At 37.1% G+C, this 19,379-nt stretch overlaps 2 protein-coding genes across 3 annotated transcripts in view; one reads left to right on the top strand and one right to left on the bottom strand.

The window, feature by feature from the left end:
• Window positions 1-466: 466 nt before the first annotated feature.
• dct (dopachrome tautomerase) lies at window positions 467-4,757 on the top strand. Its single transcript, XM_044132171.1, has 8 exons — window positions 467-1,001; window positions 1,083-1,382; window positions 2,072-2,172; window positions 2,273-2,439; window positions 3,285-3,464; window positions 3,572-3,707; window positions 3,798-3,999; window positions 4,477-4,757. Exons 1-8 carry the CDS (start codon window positions 713-715, stop codon window positions 4,647-4,649), a joined length of 1,548 nt encoding a protein of 515 aa, XP_043988106.1. The 5' UTR covers window positions 467-712; the 3' UTR covers window positions 4,650-4,757.
• A 148-nt stretch (window positions 4,758-4,905) lies between these two features.
• LOC122840049 (glypican-6-like) overlaps window positions 4,906-19,379 on the bottom strand; it is a 92,826-nt gene continuing 78,352 nt past the window's right edge. For both annotated transcript variants that reach the window (XM_044132169.1, XM_044132170.1), the window contains 3 exons: window positions 12,265-12,401; window positions 10,300-10,475; window positions 4,906-9,667 (listed from right to left, as the gene is read on the bottom strand). In XM_044132169.1, the coding sequence (XP_043988104.1) occupies window positions 9,462-9,667; window positions 10,300-10,475; window positions 12,265-12,401 (519 nt within the window). In that variant the 3' untranslated portion in view covers window positions 4,906-9,461. The remainder of the gene's footprint in view (window positions 9,668-10,299; window positions 10,476-12,264; window positions 12,402-19,379) is intronic.

Raw genomic sequence — 19,379 nt, 5'->3', positions numbered from 1 at the left:
CACTTCTGTTGATTATTTTTTTTTTGTGCTGTATAGACTGAAAAAAAAACAACAACAAATAAATCTAGAAAACAATGAGTAAACTATTAGGTTAAGTTTTCAATTTCAATTTTGAAAAGGTGGCAAATAACTAAAAACTTGGAAGGATAATGAGCTCCAAAAAATATAACAAATTTCTGGAAGAAATGATCCTTCTCAGAACTCCAAGAACCCTGAGAGGTGGCATTGATCTGAAAGCTGATTTTGTTTTGTTGTTATTCTGGGCAACTGTGAATGACTCGACCACAAAGAACTACAAAATATCATATTGTCTTCTGCTGCTACATAGAAGTTTTTATATTATAATAGCTCCTTCAGACACTTGTTTGGTATCTTTCCAGATCTTGCTGGAACTCACAGCCGGGCTGTCAGGTGATCATCACAAGACCAATGTCTTAATCCTTCCCAGCCCTACAAAAGCAAGAATGCACATTAGAGGCATTCTTAATCTGCATGCAGCCAGCTGCAGCACAACATGATTTGGTTTTAAGTGCTATTTCCACAGATGTTAACTTTATCACTCCATCTAATTTGAAGATTCACAGCAGCAGACCGTGGCTGAGGGAGATTCCACACTCCCTGGGGGGGGCGATCAAATCGACTGCCTTACAGCGACTGCTTGATCTGCAAACTGATTTTTCACCACTCACTGGAAGAAACAAATAGGTGGAAAATGAGGATCGCGCTGGTTCTTGGCACTGTGTCTTTGCTGCTCTGCGTTATTCCCGCTGAAGCTCAGTTTCCTCGAGCTTGCTGCACAGTAGAGGGGATCCGGTCCAAGCAGTGCTGCCCTGCTCTGGGCTCCGATCCTGCCAACGTCTGCGGCTCTTTGTCGGGGAGAGGGAGCTGTAGGCCTGTGCTAGTGGATTCCAAACCCTGGGGGGGACCGTACAGACTCAGAAACGTTGATGACAGAGAGAGGTGGCCCAACAAGTTCTTCAATCAGACTTGCAGGTGCAGTGGTGAGTGAAAGAAATTTGTGTAAGCCATCATAAGCCCACCTTGAGTATCAAGTAATTCACAGTTGTCTTTCTGCGTTGTAGGTAACTTTGCTGGCTATAATTGTGGTCAGTGTAAGTTCGGTTGGACTGGTCCAAACTGTGACCAGAGAAAAACTCCTGTGGTGAGAAAGAACATTCACTCCCTTACCAGCGGGGAAATTCAGGAGTTCCTGGATGTTCTGGATCTGGCTAAGAACACCATCCATCCAGACTACATGATTGCCACACAGCACTGGCTGGGTTTGCTGGGACCAAACGGGACTGAGCCACAGTTTGCCAACATTTCCATTTATGACTTCTTTGTCTGGCAGCATTACTACTCAGTCAGAGACACTCTCTTAGGTAAATCAATATTAATGTATTGCCTTTATCAGTGTATGTTTTATTGCAAAAAGTAACCAAATCACACTTTATTGTAACGAGAACGAGACATATTTGTATTTTTGCATTTTATGCACCACCTACTGCAAATTACTATTGATGTATTCAGGAGCACAAAACTACTTCTGCTAAAATTATTTCATTTTATATTTAAATACAAAATGAAAATCTAGGATAGATTGTACCATACCAGGATTATATAAAAGAGAGACGTACATTAAAAAAAAACCCGCTGTTGATATACTAACAATCACTATTATAAGCTATTGTCACTATTTTCTCCATCAGGAAACTATTTTTAGTCTATGAAAATACACAAGTCTTTAACTGAGTAATGAAGATTAACTCATAAGGTAGACTTAATTTCAGGGTTATGCACTAATAAAAAACCAAGATGTAAGTTTAGCAACTTTAGGAAAGTTTTTAAAGTTTTTTTGGATATTAAATTTAATATCCAAAATGATCTTTCATGACTGTTCCAAATATTTTGCTGATTAATCAACAATATCTGTCTGGATCATATTATAATAGGATTTGAACTTGTTTGATTTGAAAAAGCTTTGACCAGATTGGATTCTGTTCAACTGGCCTGATTGTCCTATGTAAGCGTGAGAGATCATGCTAGTTGTTAAAAAATACTTTTCCTGCAGGTCCTGGTCGCCCCTTCAAAGCCATAGATTTCTCACACAAAGGTCCAGCATTCATTACCTGGCACAGGTACCACCTTCTGAGCTTGGAAAGAGAGCTTCAGGTAATGCTATCTATTTGTCAGTCAAGCATAAGTGCAACTTAGATTTTGTGTAAGTAGAAATAAATAAATATTTTATTGTTTGTTTGTTTTTTTTCTACAGAGACTGACAGGCAATGAGAACTTTGCAATTCCTTACTGGAACTTTGCCACAGGACAGAGTGAGTGTGACGTGTGTACAGACTCTCTGCTTGGAGGCAGGAACCCGGACAACCCTTTCCTCATCAGCAACCAGTCAAGATTCTCCAGATGGGGAGTGGTGTGCAACAGGTAAGCACAACTAATGATAGAATAATATTCTGCCTTGGAAAAGCCTTTGACATTTTGTCGTTTTGCAGTTATCAACTTCAATGCATTTTATTTGAAATGTCAACATCCAATGGGTGGAGACAAATACTGGAGGATTTGATGACCTTTTGCATTGAGTTGTGGTGTTAACGTGATAGTCGCAGCCAACAGATGCATTGTGGTTTCCAGATTTCAGACATCAACTATACAGAGATAATTATCCCTCTGGAAACTTGTGTTATTGTTTGAAAGCCAGACTATATAACACACACATAGGCAAATATGTTTGGCCATTTTTATTTCCAAAAGGGCTCAAAGTCAGTCTGGTTGGACTGAAAGGATCAATAAGCACCAGATGCCACATTTTCACAATTGGATTTCAATTTGATTGGTCTATTTTAGCACATAAATTTGCTCTGTTATAAAACACTCAGAGTTAGATTTGGAATCATCGTTTGACTATAAACTGTGAAGCACAACCCTTGTCTTAAGTATTTGCTACTTCTAACAAAATTTCTTACAGGTATTTAGCTCTACCTCTGGACAGCTTCTTTGATTTGAAAAAAACGTCTCCCAGACAAACACTGGCATCACAAGGTTTCACTGTTATGGTTCCGTTTTCAGGTTGATGTTAGTTTTCCACCTCACCAAGCTTTTTGCATCAAGGTTCAAAAGATCAGTTTTACTCTCATCCAACCTTTATGCAAAATGCAAATAAATAAATAAATGTGCATAAATATTTTTCCAAGGCACTGTAGTTCTTGCAATTACAATGAATGTGCATCCAGTTCTTTTTTTTAAAAAAGGCGTTTTTTTTCTTCTTATAGCTTGGATGATTATAACCGTCTGGTGACTCTTTGCAATGGCACGAATGAGGGCTTTATTCAGAGAGGGATGATAAGGAGAGCCAACATGTCTCTACCCACCATGAGTGATGTCAGAAGCTGTTTAGGAATCAGAGAGTTTGACAGTCCTCCATATTTCACCAACTCTTCCTTCAGCTTCAGGTAAAACTCAACAGTTTGTGTTACGAATATGCTTTTGGCTATTAGGCTACAAAAAATGTAGGATTTGGCAGTCATAGGTCACTGATTAATTTGTTTTCAATAAACAGAAATGCACTTGAAGGGTACGAAAAGCCAGACGGAGAACTGGATGATACGGTCGACAACCTTCACAACCTTGTTCACGCTATGCTCAATGGAACCAGCTCTTTGTCCCACTCTGCAGCCAATGATCCCATCTTTCTGGTAGGAATTCAACGGCGCATAGTAAAATTTGAGTATACAGTTAGGTCCAAGCCAAATAACCACACTTTTCTTGTAATTTCAAATTTAAAGGTGCTCCATTCTTTTACCGATGCCATTTTTGATGAATGGATGCGCAGGTTTGTTCCATCCAACGCCACCTACCCGGATGAGATGGCTCCTATTGGTCACAACAGGGACTATAATATGGTTCCTTTTTTCCCTCCGATCACTAATGAAGAGATCTACGTCACATCGGATCAGCTGGGATACTCTTATGCCATTTCCCTCGATGGTGAGTAAATACCGAGTTAACAATAAAAATTTTTTATAATTACATAACTTTTTTAATGCGTACAGAACTCAAAAGTGCCACAATACAACCAATACGACTGCATAAAATTGTGCATGATTGTTAAACAAAACTGAAAACATACACATGAAGAAATTAACAAATAATTATTGAAATATTTTTGTACTTCAATGAATTAAGTAAGACCAGTTTATAAATGCTTAAATAATGAAAATAAATGGAATGATTAATTAGATTAAATTCATTATGAATGTTAAATAGAATGTATAATTATTTCTTTATTATTTCTGTTATTATTTCTTAATAAGTGGGACTTGCAGTGTTATAGTGTTATGCAAAAACTAATAGTTTACAGTTGGATGTTGTCTTGTCTTTATTACAGCATGAGTCATCACATACTAACCCCACTGACGATAGAAATGTTTGGATTTTCAGAGTATTTCTCCTTTCTTTCCACAGATGCAGATGAGGGAGCTGTGTTTGTGCTGGGCTCCACGTTGGGAGGCGTCTTTGTCGGCCTACTGGTGCTTCTCCTTATCTTTGTGCTCTACCTGCGTCAGCGGCGAAACAGAGGCTTTGAACCACTGATAAGAGCCGATTTCACAAACAGGAAGTACACAGAGGAAGCCTAGCTGTCACCTGTTGTTCCAACATGCACCTCAGTGCTCAAACGTACCTCAGAGCAATGGAGCTGTCAGTCTATGATGTTAGAAAATTACTGCTCCTATGACTAAATAAAACGACCCCTCCTTTTAGATATTAAGACTAACCGTAGAAGAGTTCGCTGAATCATGCAGTGTTTTGCAAAGGTATTCACATGTCTTGAACGTCTTAAAATTGTGTCATTTTACTACCAAATTTTAGAAAAGCTGTTCTCTTTTTGATGGAATTAAACCCCCCCAAATTAAAACTTGCTGGTTAAACCCACAGAAGTGTTTCACTGGCCTCCATGCTTTTTTGAAAAGGCTAAGTAAGCTAAGTCAGTATCATATATCAGTCTGTCAACAGTGGCTTTCTTCTTGCTATTTTTCCATAAAGGGAAGATTTGAGAAGTGGACAGCTAATGGTTGTTATATCAACAGATACTAGCAAATGTTTTGCTGATGCGTTCCCACAGGCCTATTAGCAACTTCTCAGGAAATGTTCTCCTTAACCAGATTAGTCAGATGACCATGCCTTGGTAAACTTGTAGTGCCAATCCATAAATTTTTAAGTGATTATTTGAAAAGAAAGTCAGATGTTAAAAGCTTGGGATATTATTTATCAACCTGCTTTAAATGTCACATAGCTCTGACTTTTGTTCCTTGGTCTTCCTGATGCAGTTTGTCTAGAAACCCTCAGTCAGCTAGAGACATGCACCGAGTTGGGAACCGACTGCACTGGATTTTATTTAGGGGCACCAGACTAAAACAGTTTCAATGCAAATGCATGCCACTGTTCATATTTTCATTTGTAAAAATAAAACAATTAATCTGTCATCTTCATTCCATTCCACATTTCTGCATTATTTTTGTTGTGGGTCTGTCTTTAAATTAAGTAGTTTGTGATTTCAATGAAACAAGTAAAAACGTTTTGCAGGTCACTGTGTAGGGGTAAATCCTTAATTCTATTCTCAATCCTAGTTGTACTTTTTAAACCTTTCACAAAGTTATAACAAGGAGAAATCTGTTTAGAAAATGTTTAGATTTTATTCTCAATAGTAATAAAACAGAAATGCAATCATCTTTACGGTATGGTGGAAATACATTAAGGCATCTTCGCTCAAACTCTTTACCTCCAAGGTAAAAGTAAAAATAAATGTGACTTGTAAAGAATTGATATAATTCAGCACTGGGTTAGCTGTTGTTTTTAACCTTTTATTGCAAAAAATATTAAAAGTTCAATGATTAAAAAACAAAAAAGGGCAACCTGTGAAATGAATAGTCAGAATAAAGAACCACTTTAAAGAAACACATCGTGTATTTTTTCTGTATTGTTGTTCTTGCATTGTGAATGTAAATGAGTACTTCAAACAATATTGAAAAGCAAAAATTTTTCTTGATACATTGTGAAGGGCATGACATAGGCTAATTCTGTGGATGTGTACGCTCAGTTGGCCTGCTGGTTATGAACCTGACGGGCTCTCAGGGAACAGGGAGCGTACATCCAGACTGGTTTTGTCCGCGCCCCTCAGCGGTGCCAAGGTCTCTCACATTCTCTGTAAGTACGCTCTACCGAGGAGCTTCACTGAAGCATTCAGCCTTGTCCAGTCCCCACAGATTCTCATTTCACAGGTGACTGTGGTCGGCTTCAAGCCTGTCTGTGCTGCAGACATAACCATTCAAGCTTTCCAGATAAATTCAGGGAGTCATTCTTAGCATTCCCTGTCACCACTGTGTGATGTTTGCTCCCTGCCTCTCTTAATAACTCCCAGACATACAACAAGTATGCTAATATGTACTTATTCTTTTAAATTCTGTCATTTGAAGTTGACATTTTTAAATACTACCTGGGATTACTAGAGTAGTTACTCAATATGCAAAGAAGTAGCATGTTTTTTTTGTTTTTTTAAAAAATGTAGTTCCAGTAGGTATGAAACATCTGATGATAGTTGGTAAATACGTGCAATATATTCTGAGGATGCAGCACTAAAACATGATACAGTCAGTTAATTTAAATTCATGTAAAGTTCACAGCAGCACAAGAATATAGGTTTGCTCTTGTAGACCAACCCAATAATTTTTATTTGCATATAATTTCATTATAATTCAAACGGAATATTAATTTGAGATGCCCAATAGGAATCTCCTAATTTGATTGTCTTTAGAGCCACAGGTGTGAAGGATTTTTCTGTTTCTGAATAGAAATTAGTTACCTGAAGTAGATAACTCTCTTAGTCTTGTTAAAAACATTACATTTGACCTCCTAATAAGTGGTAAGACAAAAGTACACATGTGCAATCATATATTACTTTTATCAAATTATTTATGAAAAAGTTGAATATTAGGTAATGTTTGATGGGCTTAATTTTGTATTTAATGGCTGTGTTAAATAGATAATGTTTTCCACAGTAAAGACTGTATCGGTCCATCGCCCATTGAAATGACTTTCCTATGTGAAACACTTTTTTAAGTATCTCTTGACAGATTAACAATCCAACGATAAAGTAAAACCAGATAATATTTTGGTTTCAGTGTTATCTGCATTTGACTTTGTTCGAAATAGTGTTTACATAAGTGGCATTAACTTTTTCAAATTACTGACTTGAACAAAGTTGTTTCTCAGATCAGAAAAATGAACTGCTCCCTTGTAACATCCTGAAACATATCACAGGAATCCATCAGGAAACCATTTTAGGACACATTTTTCTGTTTTATTCAGGAAAAAAAAAAAACCTTGGCGATTGCCGTATGTGTATCTGTGCACTGGTTTGCTTTAGGCTTTTATCCCTAACACATTTATCTGTCTTTATGCTCAGACATTATTGATGATAATAATAACCTAATATTATGAGTTGAAAGTCTAATTCAAGACTATTTAAAAGAAGTAGATTATGTTGAGTTGTTTCTTTACTCCAGTTCTCAGTATTGTGTCAAAAAATTCATGTTAAGGTTTTTTTATGTACAAAAGACAAGCCTATGACTGAAGCAGCACTTAAATGGATTCTGTCACATCTACCAGCTATAAGGATAACCAGTATAACAGTGAGGATAATTCACATGAGTGAAGGATTTTATAGTTCAAGTACTGATGCAGAATCAAAATTTTCCGCTCATGTTGATCTCTTACCATTCAAGCAGGGAAATCTGTGCATAAGAGGAGCTTTATTGATAGCTTGGTCAAGCTAAAAAAATGTTTTATGTGAGCAGAGAGACTCACCTGGCAAAAGCTAGACTGCAAAATAATCAACGTGCTAATTAATGTTGTAAATTGTAAATTGAAACTTTATGTGGTGTGACTATACAGAAAATATACAATAAATTTTTAATATGAACTAATTCCGTTTTAACCTGTGTGATTTGAAAGTACAACTAATTCTTATGAAAAGTGAACTTACATAACAAAGATTTGAATGGAAAAACATCAAAATCTATTCTGTTTTAAAGTTTGTTTAGTATAGAAATATCATTGTTATGGATGACAGACGGCAAAAGTCTTCATAATAAATAGCTACAGACCAAGGAGAATAATCATCTCCTGCATATCTCAGGTCATTTAAAAGCTTTTGAATTTCCTATCTTTTATCAATGTTAACATGCTAAGAGAGTTATCTATTAAAGGTAAATTACTGATGGCCCATTTCTTCTCAACAGAACCCAGTTCAAAAAATCCACCAAAGCCTCTTATGGTTGTAATAGAAGAATAATAATTAGCCACTGTAGCTACCTACTTGTTCAATTAATGATTAAATTAAATTATGACAGTATTTATCCCTTTAAACTTGAAGTAAATATTTCAAACTACACTGAGTGACCACATCTTAAACAAAATGTCACCAGAGCCGTTTAACCACAGAGCTACATAACGGTAAATTAGTGGCATATTCTCTGCAGAAAAAAGAGAAAAAAAAAACTTCTTGGAAAGGATTTTAGGTTTTCCACTGCTGAAGCTGAGTTAACAAACTGGCAAGATATGAGCATATTTTGCAGATTATGGAGTTGGTGCAAGGCAAAGTAAATAAAATGTTAATCCTAACCCTTCAAGTCAGCTGTAGCACAAGGCCACTGCTGAAAAGATCTTGTGAATATTTATACGTTTGTGCAGATTCTGTTTAAAACAATATATGAATCTACAGCCCAAAATAATTGAAACTGTAAGAAAGATCTGAATTTGCATTCACAAAAAGGAAATTTAAAAGAATTGTTTTTCCTTCACAAATCAATAAATGGCATAATGTTATATTTAATCAAATTCTAACCAAAGCGGACATGGTTCCTGAATCCTCTTGCACTTAGATCATCATCACCTCTTTAAAATATATTATAAAACATTTATTAAGCTTATTGTACCCTTTTAAGGTGCATAATTTAACCACATCTCTTTTTACATTTTCTTCAGACAAAAAAAATTCTATAAAAAAAAAACCTCAAAGTGCATACTATGTTTTTCTTCCAATTGGAAACCTATGTTTATATTTGCCATGTGTGAAAGAAATGTAAAGATTCTTATTTTTTTTTTAAATCTCTGTAGCAGAGCTTGTTGGATCCGCATCAGTTTTAGAAACTGAAATGATTTCATGAAATATAAAGTCTAGGGATGGCACTGCATGATCTTTGGAAAAGTGGAAACTCATGATGTGGATGACTACTCTCTTTCTCAGAGCAGAATCCTGCAGCATCAATGCTGGTAGGCTGAATGCTCTGTGCTTGACTGTAGCTCCAATGTGCTTGAATACAAAAACTGCCAGAGAAGAGAAAAAAGGGGACAAAAACCCTGCAGTCCATATCTAGCTTGTTGCTCCATCATTATCTCCATTGTCGGTGCAGAGTTAGAGCTAGCAGAGCCAGCATGGTTGGCAGTGCTATGGATGGTGCATGGTGCGGGGCAGAGTCCTCCATCGGCCCGCTCCGGTCGGCTCTCACCACCGGGGTTTCAGTGGCAGCGCTGTACATGTCTGTGGTGCAGCCCTCTGTGCAGCCGCTTCCGCTGCCTGAGCCGCTGCCTTCATCACCTGAATTACAAGAGCAGAGCAAAAAAATAAAAATAACACATAAGAGTTCATCATTGGTAATTCAGAATCAAGGTTGACCTTTGAGTTTCTGAGAATAGGTCATATTCCTTAAAACTGATTTTGTACAGAAACTCCTTTGCGTACAGTTTGCTTTAACATTTCCAGGGGAGTAAAAGTAGATTTTGTGTTTTAAGAAAATAATCATAGTATCCTAGCGAGCAACATCGGGGCACTCAAGCTTTGTGTTTTCACATTTAATTCCTTTACCATCATCCAAGATGATCAAATGACCATTAAGCTCATTAAGACCAAATACATAGAAACCAAACAGGAAAATAACATTTTAAATCCTTATGCAGAAGCACTCTCTACATCTTGCACATTTCTTCTCAGGGAATTGTAATAAATGATAGATATGCTTCAGTAACAATACATATACTTCAAATGTGAAGAAGGACTTCATGATTAAAACAATATTTGCAATATCTTTGCATGTGCTCTCATGTAAGAATTGTTTTTCAATGTTCAAACAAACAATAAAGATGAAAAAAAACTATGACAGCTGCCTAGAGCAAAGGAGAAAAAGCATTCTGATTTGTTCGCCTGCATTACAGAAATGGCTAACAGCTTACTTGTGTCCTGAAAGTAGATGTCATTGCCATTGTATGCATTTCTCAGCTTGTTGGTCATCACCCTTAGAGCCATGATCTGCTGACGGATGAAGGTGTCGGGTCGTGTGATGTCGACGCCCACCTCAGGGTTATTCATCTGGTTGGTAAGGCCATCCTTCTGGACTTCAGGAAAGTATCTATTTTAAAAACACAAAACAGAACCAATTCAATTCCAGCCAGAGGTACTTCTTAGAAAGGCACTCCTTATGAAAATATATAATTCAGAAATGATTATCGTCACAGACTATAGGAAAATAAGCAGCACCAAACAAGTGCTTGGAGGATGGACTAATTCCACCCATAATTGAAATATGTCTAATTTTCATAAAGCGATTGGAAATGGGCTCTTCAGGTTTACAGTAATGTTTGTGAAATGAAATTTGACCCCATAATGTCAGTTAATACACTGACACACTTGTGAGGTATTTCTCCAGGGAAAAGTATGTCAGCTGCCTGCTCTGCTCTCCTGTTGGATAAATAGTTTGCGGGTCGCCATGTGACAGAATTTCACAAATCATGTGACACAACAACGTTTGTTTTCCCGTGAGCGCTGATCGCTCAAGCTAACATATACCCCTGAAATGTCACTGAATTTGAAAAGGTAACGTTTTTGTTTGTCTTTTGACTCAAGGATGACAAAAAATAAAAAATGATATCCTACATTTTGAGCCTTGCAAAAGTGTACACATCGCTTGAATATTTTCACATCTTATCATTTTAAATACAGTTTTATCCATTTGTATTTCATTTTATGTGATACACCAACACAGAACAGTGTATAATTATTAGGTAAAAGGAAACACAGAAAATCACATTGAAAATTTGTGTGGGATGCATTCATATTGAGTTTTATTTACTATGACACCAGCAAAAAAAAAAAAAAAAAAAAATCTAGTGCAAGCAATTGAGTTTTCAATCAGCTGAAAACTGCAGACATACCAAGAAATTGGTAGGTCAGGCACTCCAAAAATCTGACCTTTATGAAAGAGCATTAAGACGAATGTTGTTGGAGAAAAAAAAAAGCCACAAGAAGCACTATTTACAACGAATATGCAGGGAATGTTGCTAACATTTGGAAGAAGGTGCTCTGCTCAAATCGGGCTGAAACTGAACTTTTGCTCTTTAATGCAAAAAAAGCTAACATTGCACATTACTCTGGACACACTATCCACACAGTGAAATAAAGTGTGGGGGATTTTTTTTTATTCATCAAGGACAAGAAAAGTGGTCAGAGTTGATAGGAAGATGGTGAGTAAAAATTATAATCTGAGCTTGAACTATTTTACAAACAACTACAAACAAGAAAAAGGAAGACGTGCAGAGCTGATTGTGATTCTCTAAGTGAGTTGCTGGAGTAATTGGAGGAAAATGTGTACCACTGCAGAGCTTAACACAAACATGGGTCACAGATTTTTAGATGTAAAAGATTCTCCAAACATTTGGTTTGGTCTAACAATCAATGACACTGACAAACATGATAAAACATATTAAAGTTTGTAGTTTATAATGCCTAAATAAGTAAACAACGCTCAGTAAAGACTTTTGCGAAATGTAAGTCTGTGGGCAGTGGAAGTTTTTTTTTTTTTTTTTTCACGTAAAGAAATCAGATTAAGAGCTAACACCGAGCTGGTACAGCCTAATTAAGAACAAAGAGAAATTGATTTTCTAAAAAAAACAATATATTTCATACAACTCTTTACCTATTAAAGGAAAACTATAACAATTAAAATGACACATCCTTTTTTTAATTAAACAGCTCTAAATGAAACTATGCCCAGCTCCTCCACAGTGCACTGAAATGAAAAAGGCTTGCCTCTTAATTCTAGGATCAGACTACTTAACGTCAGGCACGCTGAAAAGACTTTGGACTTCTAAGTAACCTTTTGTGTTAGTCTGCATTAAGCTCCAGGGCTGCAGTCCCCTTACCTGCCCTTGGTGTGTCCATTCCAGCAATCCTCATCACTGGCGTTTCCGGCAGTCACTCTGTCCTCTACACACATTGCCTCGGGCAGGCTCGACCAGAACTTCTTGGACAATTTCAGTTTCTCTTTTATGTCAACAACCTAAACAAAGACAGGGGCTGTTAGGCAAGACATGAAAGGACAACTGTGTTTTAGTAAAGCTTTTAAAACACATGACAAAGCTTTGGTTTTATGCATTTAAAATCTCATTTTTATTCTTAAGCATTGTTTATTAATGTTAATTCACAGACATCAGATGTGTTCAAAGTAGTGTCTGACATGAGATCAATCTGATACTAGAAAAAAAAAACATGAATATTTGTTCTTAAAGTATAAATAGAAATGGTAAATGGACTGAAACAACATTTCTAGTTATACGCACCACTCAAATTACCTTTGGATTACAAGGTAAGTAAAAAAAAGTATCACGGTTTTGTCAAACAGATTGTAGCAGAACTGCGGTTAGACCACTGCGAAATGCTACTATTACTTACAGTTCTAACAAAATAAAATTGGTAAAATGATTAAAATCTATATATATTAATAATATCTAATTTTGAATTTGAATAATTTTGGTCTTAATCAAAGTTAATTATATTTACTGTATAACTCAGACATGTACTAGCTATATCGCTAACTATCCGTGCATAAGTTCATCAATTCATACAGAAATATATGTGCATTTTCACTTAAGCTGTATATCACTGACATGAGTGATGAGATTTTTTTATACAGTGGGTGTAGATATGTACTGTTTAAAAGTGTTGGACAGGGTCGATGGGGTAAAAATGCACTTCCTCCAATTCATTTTCAAACAGGAAAAAGCTGGGTTTTAGAGATATTGTCATTACTTCTATAATCTACAATCTCACTTTATGGTGTTTGACATAATTTCTTTGTCACAAAATGTAATTTTATACTTGTTTTATTTTCATTTGAATTTGTTACTTGCTCATTTGAAATAACAATTTTATTCATTCATTCACCTTCAATATTTGATATGAAAAGCCTTTCCAACTCTTTCCAGGGTAAATGTCTGGGATTCAACTCCAAGACATGAAACCTCTTAGACTGCTTGAGTTTAACTTTTGCTTCTGTTAACTGTTAAATATTTGCATAATAAAAAGTAAGACCATGCAGGCTTGCAGCAATAATTTCAGCTCGAATGTCAGACCTAAATGGTCCCTTTGCATCCCAGCCATGTGACACAGTCAGATATCGTTCCCTGACTTAAGCTTGTTGAACTCAAATCTTTCATCAAACACACAGAATTTGACATATTTCACTGCAGCTGAAGGAAAGCATGATAGCAGCAGGTTGGCCCTATTATCTTTTTCCGTCTGACTTGCTGTTGGCTTACGTGAAATTGTGGTGAACCTGAGCAGAACATGAAAGGTGCTGCACTGACTGTGTGACGCCGCTGTAGGCCCCAACTCTGCTTTTGATGTGTTAATCCTGTCACACTGATGCCAAAGCACTTCAGCGGCTCTGATACTGCCCAGAGGGGTCAAGGCTGCACTCAATACAAGAGTTTTGACTGGCAATGTTTGACTAAACCTCACACATTAAGTTTAGTTTCACAAATAAGAGAGATTCACAGCTTCACCATGGCATCTGTCGAGGTGGGTGAAAAGTGTGAATTTAATTGGGAGTGACTCCCATTTTAGCAATGCAAATATTTGATTAGCACATCTGTTAGGCGCAGTTGCAGAAAATAAACAGTTTACTTCTTACAATTATTTACGCACAGAGGGGGAGATGAGTTTTGTGTGAAGTACTGATGTAAAAAAAGATGTGTTTAATTGTAGATTTATTATGCAAAATGAATAAACTGCCTTCTTTCAACCAGCTGGAATAATCTAACTGTTTTAGAGGCTGCATTTGAAGGGAATCCAGTAGGATTAATATACACGTTTAGGATTAAGTTAGAGTATTAAAAATGTTAGAAGCTTGGAAAAAAATAAGAGGAGGAGTGAAATAAATATGACACTGGGAAAGGTCTGCCTTTTCTGTCATTGCAGAATGAATCCATAGTATCTTTGCAATGAGCATGTGTACTGATGCAATACACTCAAAAAAACACTAGATGGCGGTGTGCTGCTAGTAAATGAAGAGCTGACTGCAACAAGAATGAAGCCTGGAAATAAAAGTAATAAAAAATATGTCAAAGCAACAATCTTTTTGCTAACGACATCAGACTTCAGTTAACCTTGGATCAAGTGCACGAAACTGTTGCATGTGGAGGGAAACAAAACAGCATAAACACATCTAACACATCATTAGAATAACAACAGGACAATTTGTCTTAGCATATGAGGGAGAAGCTTATTACAATCAGCTATTACAGCACTGACAGCTCTGACATCCTCATTAAAATCACAACACGGAACACAGAAGACAACACTTCCACCTCCTCCCCTCAGATCAGGATATTATTCTGTATTTGTTTTCACTGATATGCTTACAAATGATTTTTATGATGGGTGATAGCAGCTCCGGTGGTAAAATGGCTCTCCTCTATATTAAGGATTTACAAGACGGCTGAAAGGAGTGTTCTCTTAAGAATCGCTGCCTCATCGTGTGATTCCTGGATATCAAATTATAAGCAGATTACAAAACTAAATACATATATAAATAAATTAAAATTAAAACAAAAACTATACTACAGACATAAAAAAAACATCTTTACTTTTATTAGCTGCTCATGTTTCTTTTGCTTTCCTCTGACTAACTCTTTCTTACTAAATAAAAATAAATAATCTATGAATTATGCAACAGATAAGATGATCAGGAGGAACACTCGCCCATTTAGGTCAATACAGTGAAAATAATAGCTACGCAGAAACGACAATTGGAAAAGAAATTAACTTTATCACATAAAATAAAAATATTTCCAGGGAATTTGCCAAATAAATTACACATGGGATGCAATAGGGATGTGACTATTAAGACAACACTCCAGAATACAAGCATAAGTATCCTTGAAGAAAATTATTCTAATTGCTTAAAACTGAACCTCATCGTTTTGCATCCTTAGTGATATCATAAGGATAAAAACAGCTGCTCTGAACGTAATGTTGTCCATTATTTCCTTTCTTCCGCAGGTCTGTTTTTTCTCACAAGCCCTATTTTCTTGCCTCCTGTCGTGAACCATAAATAATTTCATTGTGTTTTCCTCTTTCTCTCTACCTTCTAGCTTCGACTCTGCATGGCTTCCTTCCTGTTCCTCGCTCTCTTTCCCTTCCTCTTCGTCTTTCTTACTTTAGTCCAAAGCAAAAGTGAAGGTTTCATGGCTAGCTGACCCGTGATCCCGGAGCAGAACTCCAATTCAGGAGTGATTTGAGAATAAAACCTTGGATTTTCCTCTCTTCTGATCTGCAGTGTGGCCTCAGTCTGCTCTGTACTTCTTGCTGAGTTTTTTTTTCTCACCCATCATATTTCTGTGACCTCCTCATATTCGCTACACCTTGACTGAGCCACAGTATCCCACATATTTGTTGACACCCAGGTAAGTATTCACAAAAACAATTTAGAATAAATAAAATGAAGTTTTTTAATTACTGATTGGTTAGGGTAAGTAGCCATTTTGTTGTAACAATTTTCTGAGAATAATATCACACATATCTAGTTATTATACTGCCATTTCTGCTTCTCTTTCCCATTTGTGGCTAGCGGAGCGTCTGTGTCATGTCTTAATAATACACTGAGAAAACAGAAAATCAGAAAAAACAATTTAAATATTCCCATTTTCTTACGGTAAAATGATGCTTATGCAACTAAAATTGATTTATTCCACGGCTTGTAAGGCATCTTTCCAGGGGTGGCATTAAATATCGGGGGTCTTTTCTGAAGGGTCGGGGTCCAGTCGTAAAATGATGAGATTATCAAAGGTGAATACACATTTTTTGGGTTGTTCATATTTTTGTGCTTGTCTTCCTTTAAATATAAGCAATGAGAAAAAGACAATCAGGAAGGAAACCAGGTGTCAGAAGGCTAATATTTCTATATTTATTAAAACCTGGAAAATAAAGGCATAACTGAGTCAAATACTATTCTTTTTCATCTTGCATACAAACACAGCACAATGTAGCACCTGCAGTGATCTGTATTGCAATACAGCTAAAATATTAGTTCTCCAAACACCACCACACTTTTAAAATTGCTCATATGGCCAACAGAATCCACTTAAAAAATCTGTTTATGTATAAATGCGCGGGAGTGTTTACTTGCAGTAAAAGTAATTAACTACCCTAAATGAATACACATGCGGAAAATGTTTACAGAGAGTAATTATATCTAAAAACAACTGCATGAGTCACAGAAATAATTGAGTTCGGAGGTTTAAAGGCTTTCTGTTTACAGGAACTTTAAGTACTTTGAGAAATACTCTTAATTGAATTTTGTGTATTTAGTAGATATAGCTGATTGACAGATGATGTATTTCAGTGTCCAGAGACTGTGTCCATCTTTTATAAAATCCAATGCAAACAACTCATGCTTTATAGGTTTTTTAGAGAAAGTTAGTGACCAAACAGCTTCATGAAAACCATCAGGAGGCTTTGTGGATGGTGTTTTTTTTTTTTTTTTACAAAAGGAATGGAAAAGCTACACAGAGCTGATGGGAAAGATGGATGCAGAGATATAGGGCAGTCCTGGATAAAAACTTGTTGGAGGGTGAGAGACTTGAGGTTCACCTTCCAGCAGAAGAAGAAGCCTAAACATATAATCAAAGCATATTCATGTGTTCGAACTCAAGGCAATACCTTTAACCAACTGAGAATTTGCATCAATACTTCAAAATTACTGTTAACAGACATTTTCCATCCAATCCAACTGATAGGCTGACAGGAAAGGGGGAAGAAGAGGAGGGAAGATATGCAGCAAATGTCGGCCGGGTCCGGGAATCGAATCCGCGACGGCCGTGTCAAGGACTCAAGCCCTCCAAATGTGGGTTTTGCTATCCCCTACGCCACCACAGCACGCCCGATATTGAGCTTTTTTGCAAAGAAAAATGGGCATAAATGTTACAGTCCAGATCGGCAAAACTGGCAAAGATATGTCCCAAAGGACCTGCAGGCATTGAGGGCATGCAGTGAAAGGTGACGGCTCTGGTTTCATGTTTTTTGCAGCCACTAACACGTTAGTTCCAGGACTAGCTTCTGTTTAACTCTGTTCATCTTCCCATTAACTCTGACCAGATTCCCTGTTGAACTGATTATTCTGACACGGCCAACTCTGTGTTTCCTGCGTGTTCCTTGGTATTAATGATGACACTTGTTCGGTAATGGTCACACAGGTGGATTTTTTTTTTTCTTGCCTCCAGGCGGTCTTTTGTGGGCTCTAGTGTCCTTTATTTGAAAATAGGCTGACAGGAAAGGGGGAAGGAGAAGTGGGAGACATGCGGTAAATGTCAACGGGTCCGGGAATCGAACCCGTGACAGCTGCGTCGAGGACTCAAGGCCACCACAGCACGCCCACACAGGTGGACGTTTAACTAATTAAGGTTAAACTGGATTATTTTTTAATGGTATCATCTTAAGGTGAGCTGAATACAAATGCAAACAAAAAAAACCCTGAAAAGAATACATTCTTCTCCTTCCACTATACAATTACTGTTTGTGGTACTTTGGATTGGTCGACAACTTAAAAGGGGCTTAAACATGAGTGTAGGACTTTTTTTTGAACATTGAACTCACACAGCATACCCATGATTAGTGATAGAAGCTTGTTCTGTCAGCTGGCAAATGTCCCACACGCCCCCTCTAAAATGTTTCAAATGTTGTAAGAACAACTCTCTCTTGTTAAGCTGTCAGTCCTTGCCTGTGCACGTCTGCCAGTTGTCAGCATATCCCCTGGCTTCTACTCTGAGCTAATTTAGTGCAAGTTCAATCTAATCACAGACTCGACAGCAGGTCTTACCACTCAAACCACAATTGCCAGACAAGTCCTCGATCAACCTATTTTCCCTGGCAACTGCTCCTCCTGTCTGTGTTAAAATAGTTTTTCTTTTGATATGAAAGCAGCATTCTTCCTGCATGTGAATTACTGAGGTCAGCGAGTTGGTTCAGCTCATACTGAGACCTTGGCCATACCACATGCCTGTCCAAGACCAGTGACCACGCTGAGGACAAACCAAAGATTGTCTCACCAGGAGGATGGCCACAGTAAGAATAACTCTGCCTCTTCATCACATTTTTCATTGTTGTGTGTGGGAAAAAAACATAAAAAATCAGTTGCTGACAACCTGCACTGTCAACTACCGGGGGAAAACTTTTGTCTGATGCATCATAAAGTCTTCCACAATGATTCAGGTCAACCCATTAACAGCAAAGCCTCTCAACCAAAACCTGCCATCTGGCTCCAAAGGTCTTTTAGGATATTAAAGAAAGTGCCTCAATAGAAATAACATTTACATGCCTATAGCACACCATGGCGCAAATGATGTGTGCGGTAATGTTTTGAAAAGCTGTTGCCACCACTTTGGCACGTCCACTTTGTCCTTGTCTGGAAACATTCACCTCAAGTGTGACTGGCAGTGCTTCTTAGAGGAGGTAACTATCAGAGTGCATAAAGATGTGGAGTGTTCTTGTTCGATCAATATCCATCAACAGAATGCTAAAGCACCTATGTTTCCCCTTTGTGACTTTGTAACAGGTGAGACTAGAAAGACATCTCCTTGCTGTTTAGTGTGCATGATGACAACAATACACCAGAGGAAACCACAGAGAAAATAAGCTTTTGCTTCATATGCTGTTGGGGATGCTTGCAATGTGTTGATGATATGTTCATCTTTAGAAACATTCTCTTGGCTGTCATGCTTCAATCAACCCCCTTCTTATTTCTCCTGATTGCGACTGAATGCAGTGTGCTGGACTCTGGTGCAGACATGTAAAAACCTTGAAATAAATTTTTAAAATATTATGGCAGGAGCATTATCTCACACTGAAAATTTTATTTGTGTACATTTATATGTATAAAAAATGGTTTTAGCCTAAACACGAGGCACAATTTATTGGCACTCTTACAGTCAACATTTTGTAAAATCCAATCATTGTCATGGATCATCGACCTGCTGAAAGA

This window comes from Gambusia affinis, linkage group LG11, assembly GCF_019740435.1.
Source record: "Gambusia affinis linkage group LG11, SWU_Gaff_1.0, whole genome shotgun sequence".
NCBI classification, from domain to species: domain Eukaryota; kingdom Metazoa; phylum Chordata; class Actinopteri; order Cyprinodontiformes; family Poeciliidae; genus Gambusia; species Gambusia affinis.
The sequence above is the reverse complement of the archived record's forward strand: the minus strand, read 5'-3'. Positions and strand labels throughout refer to the sequence as shown.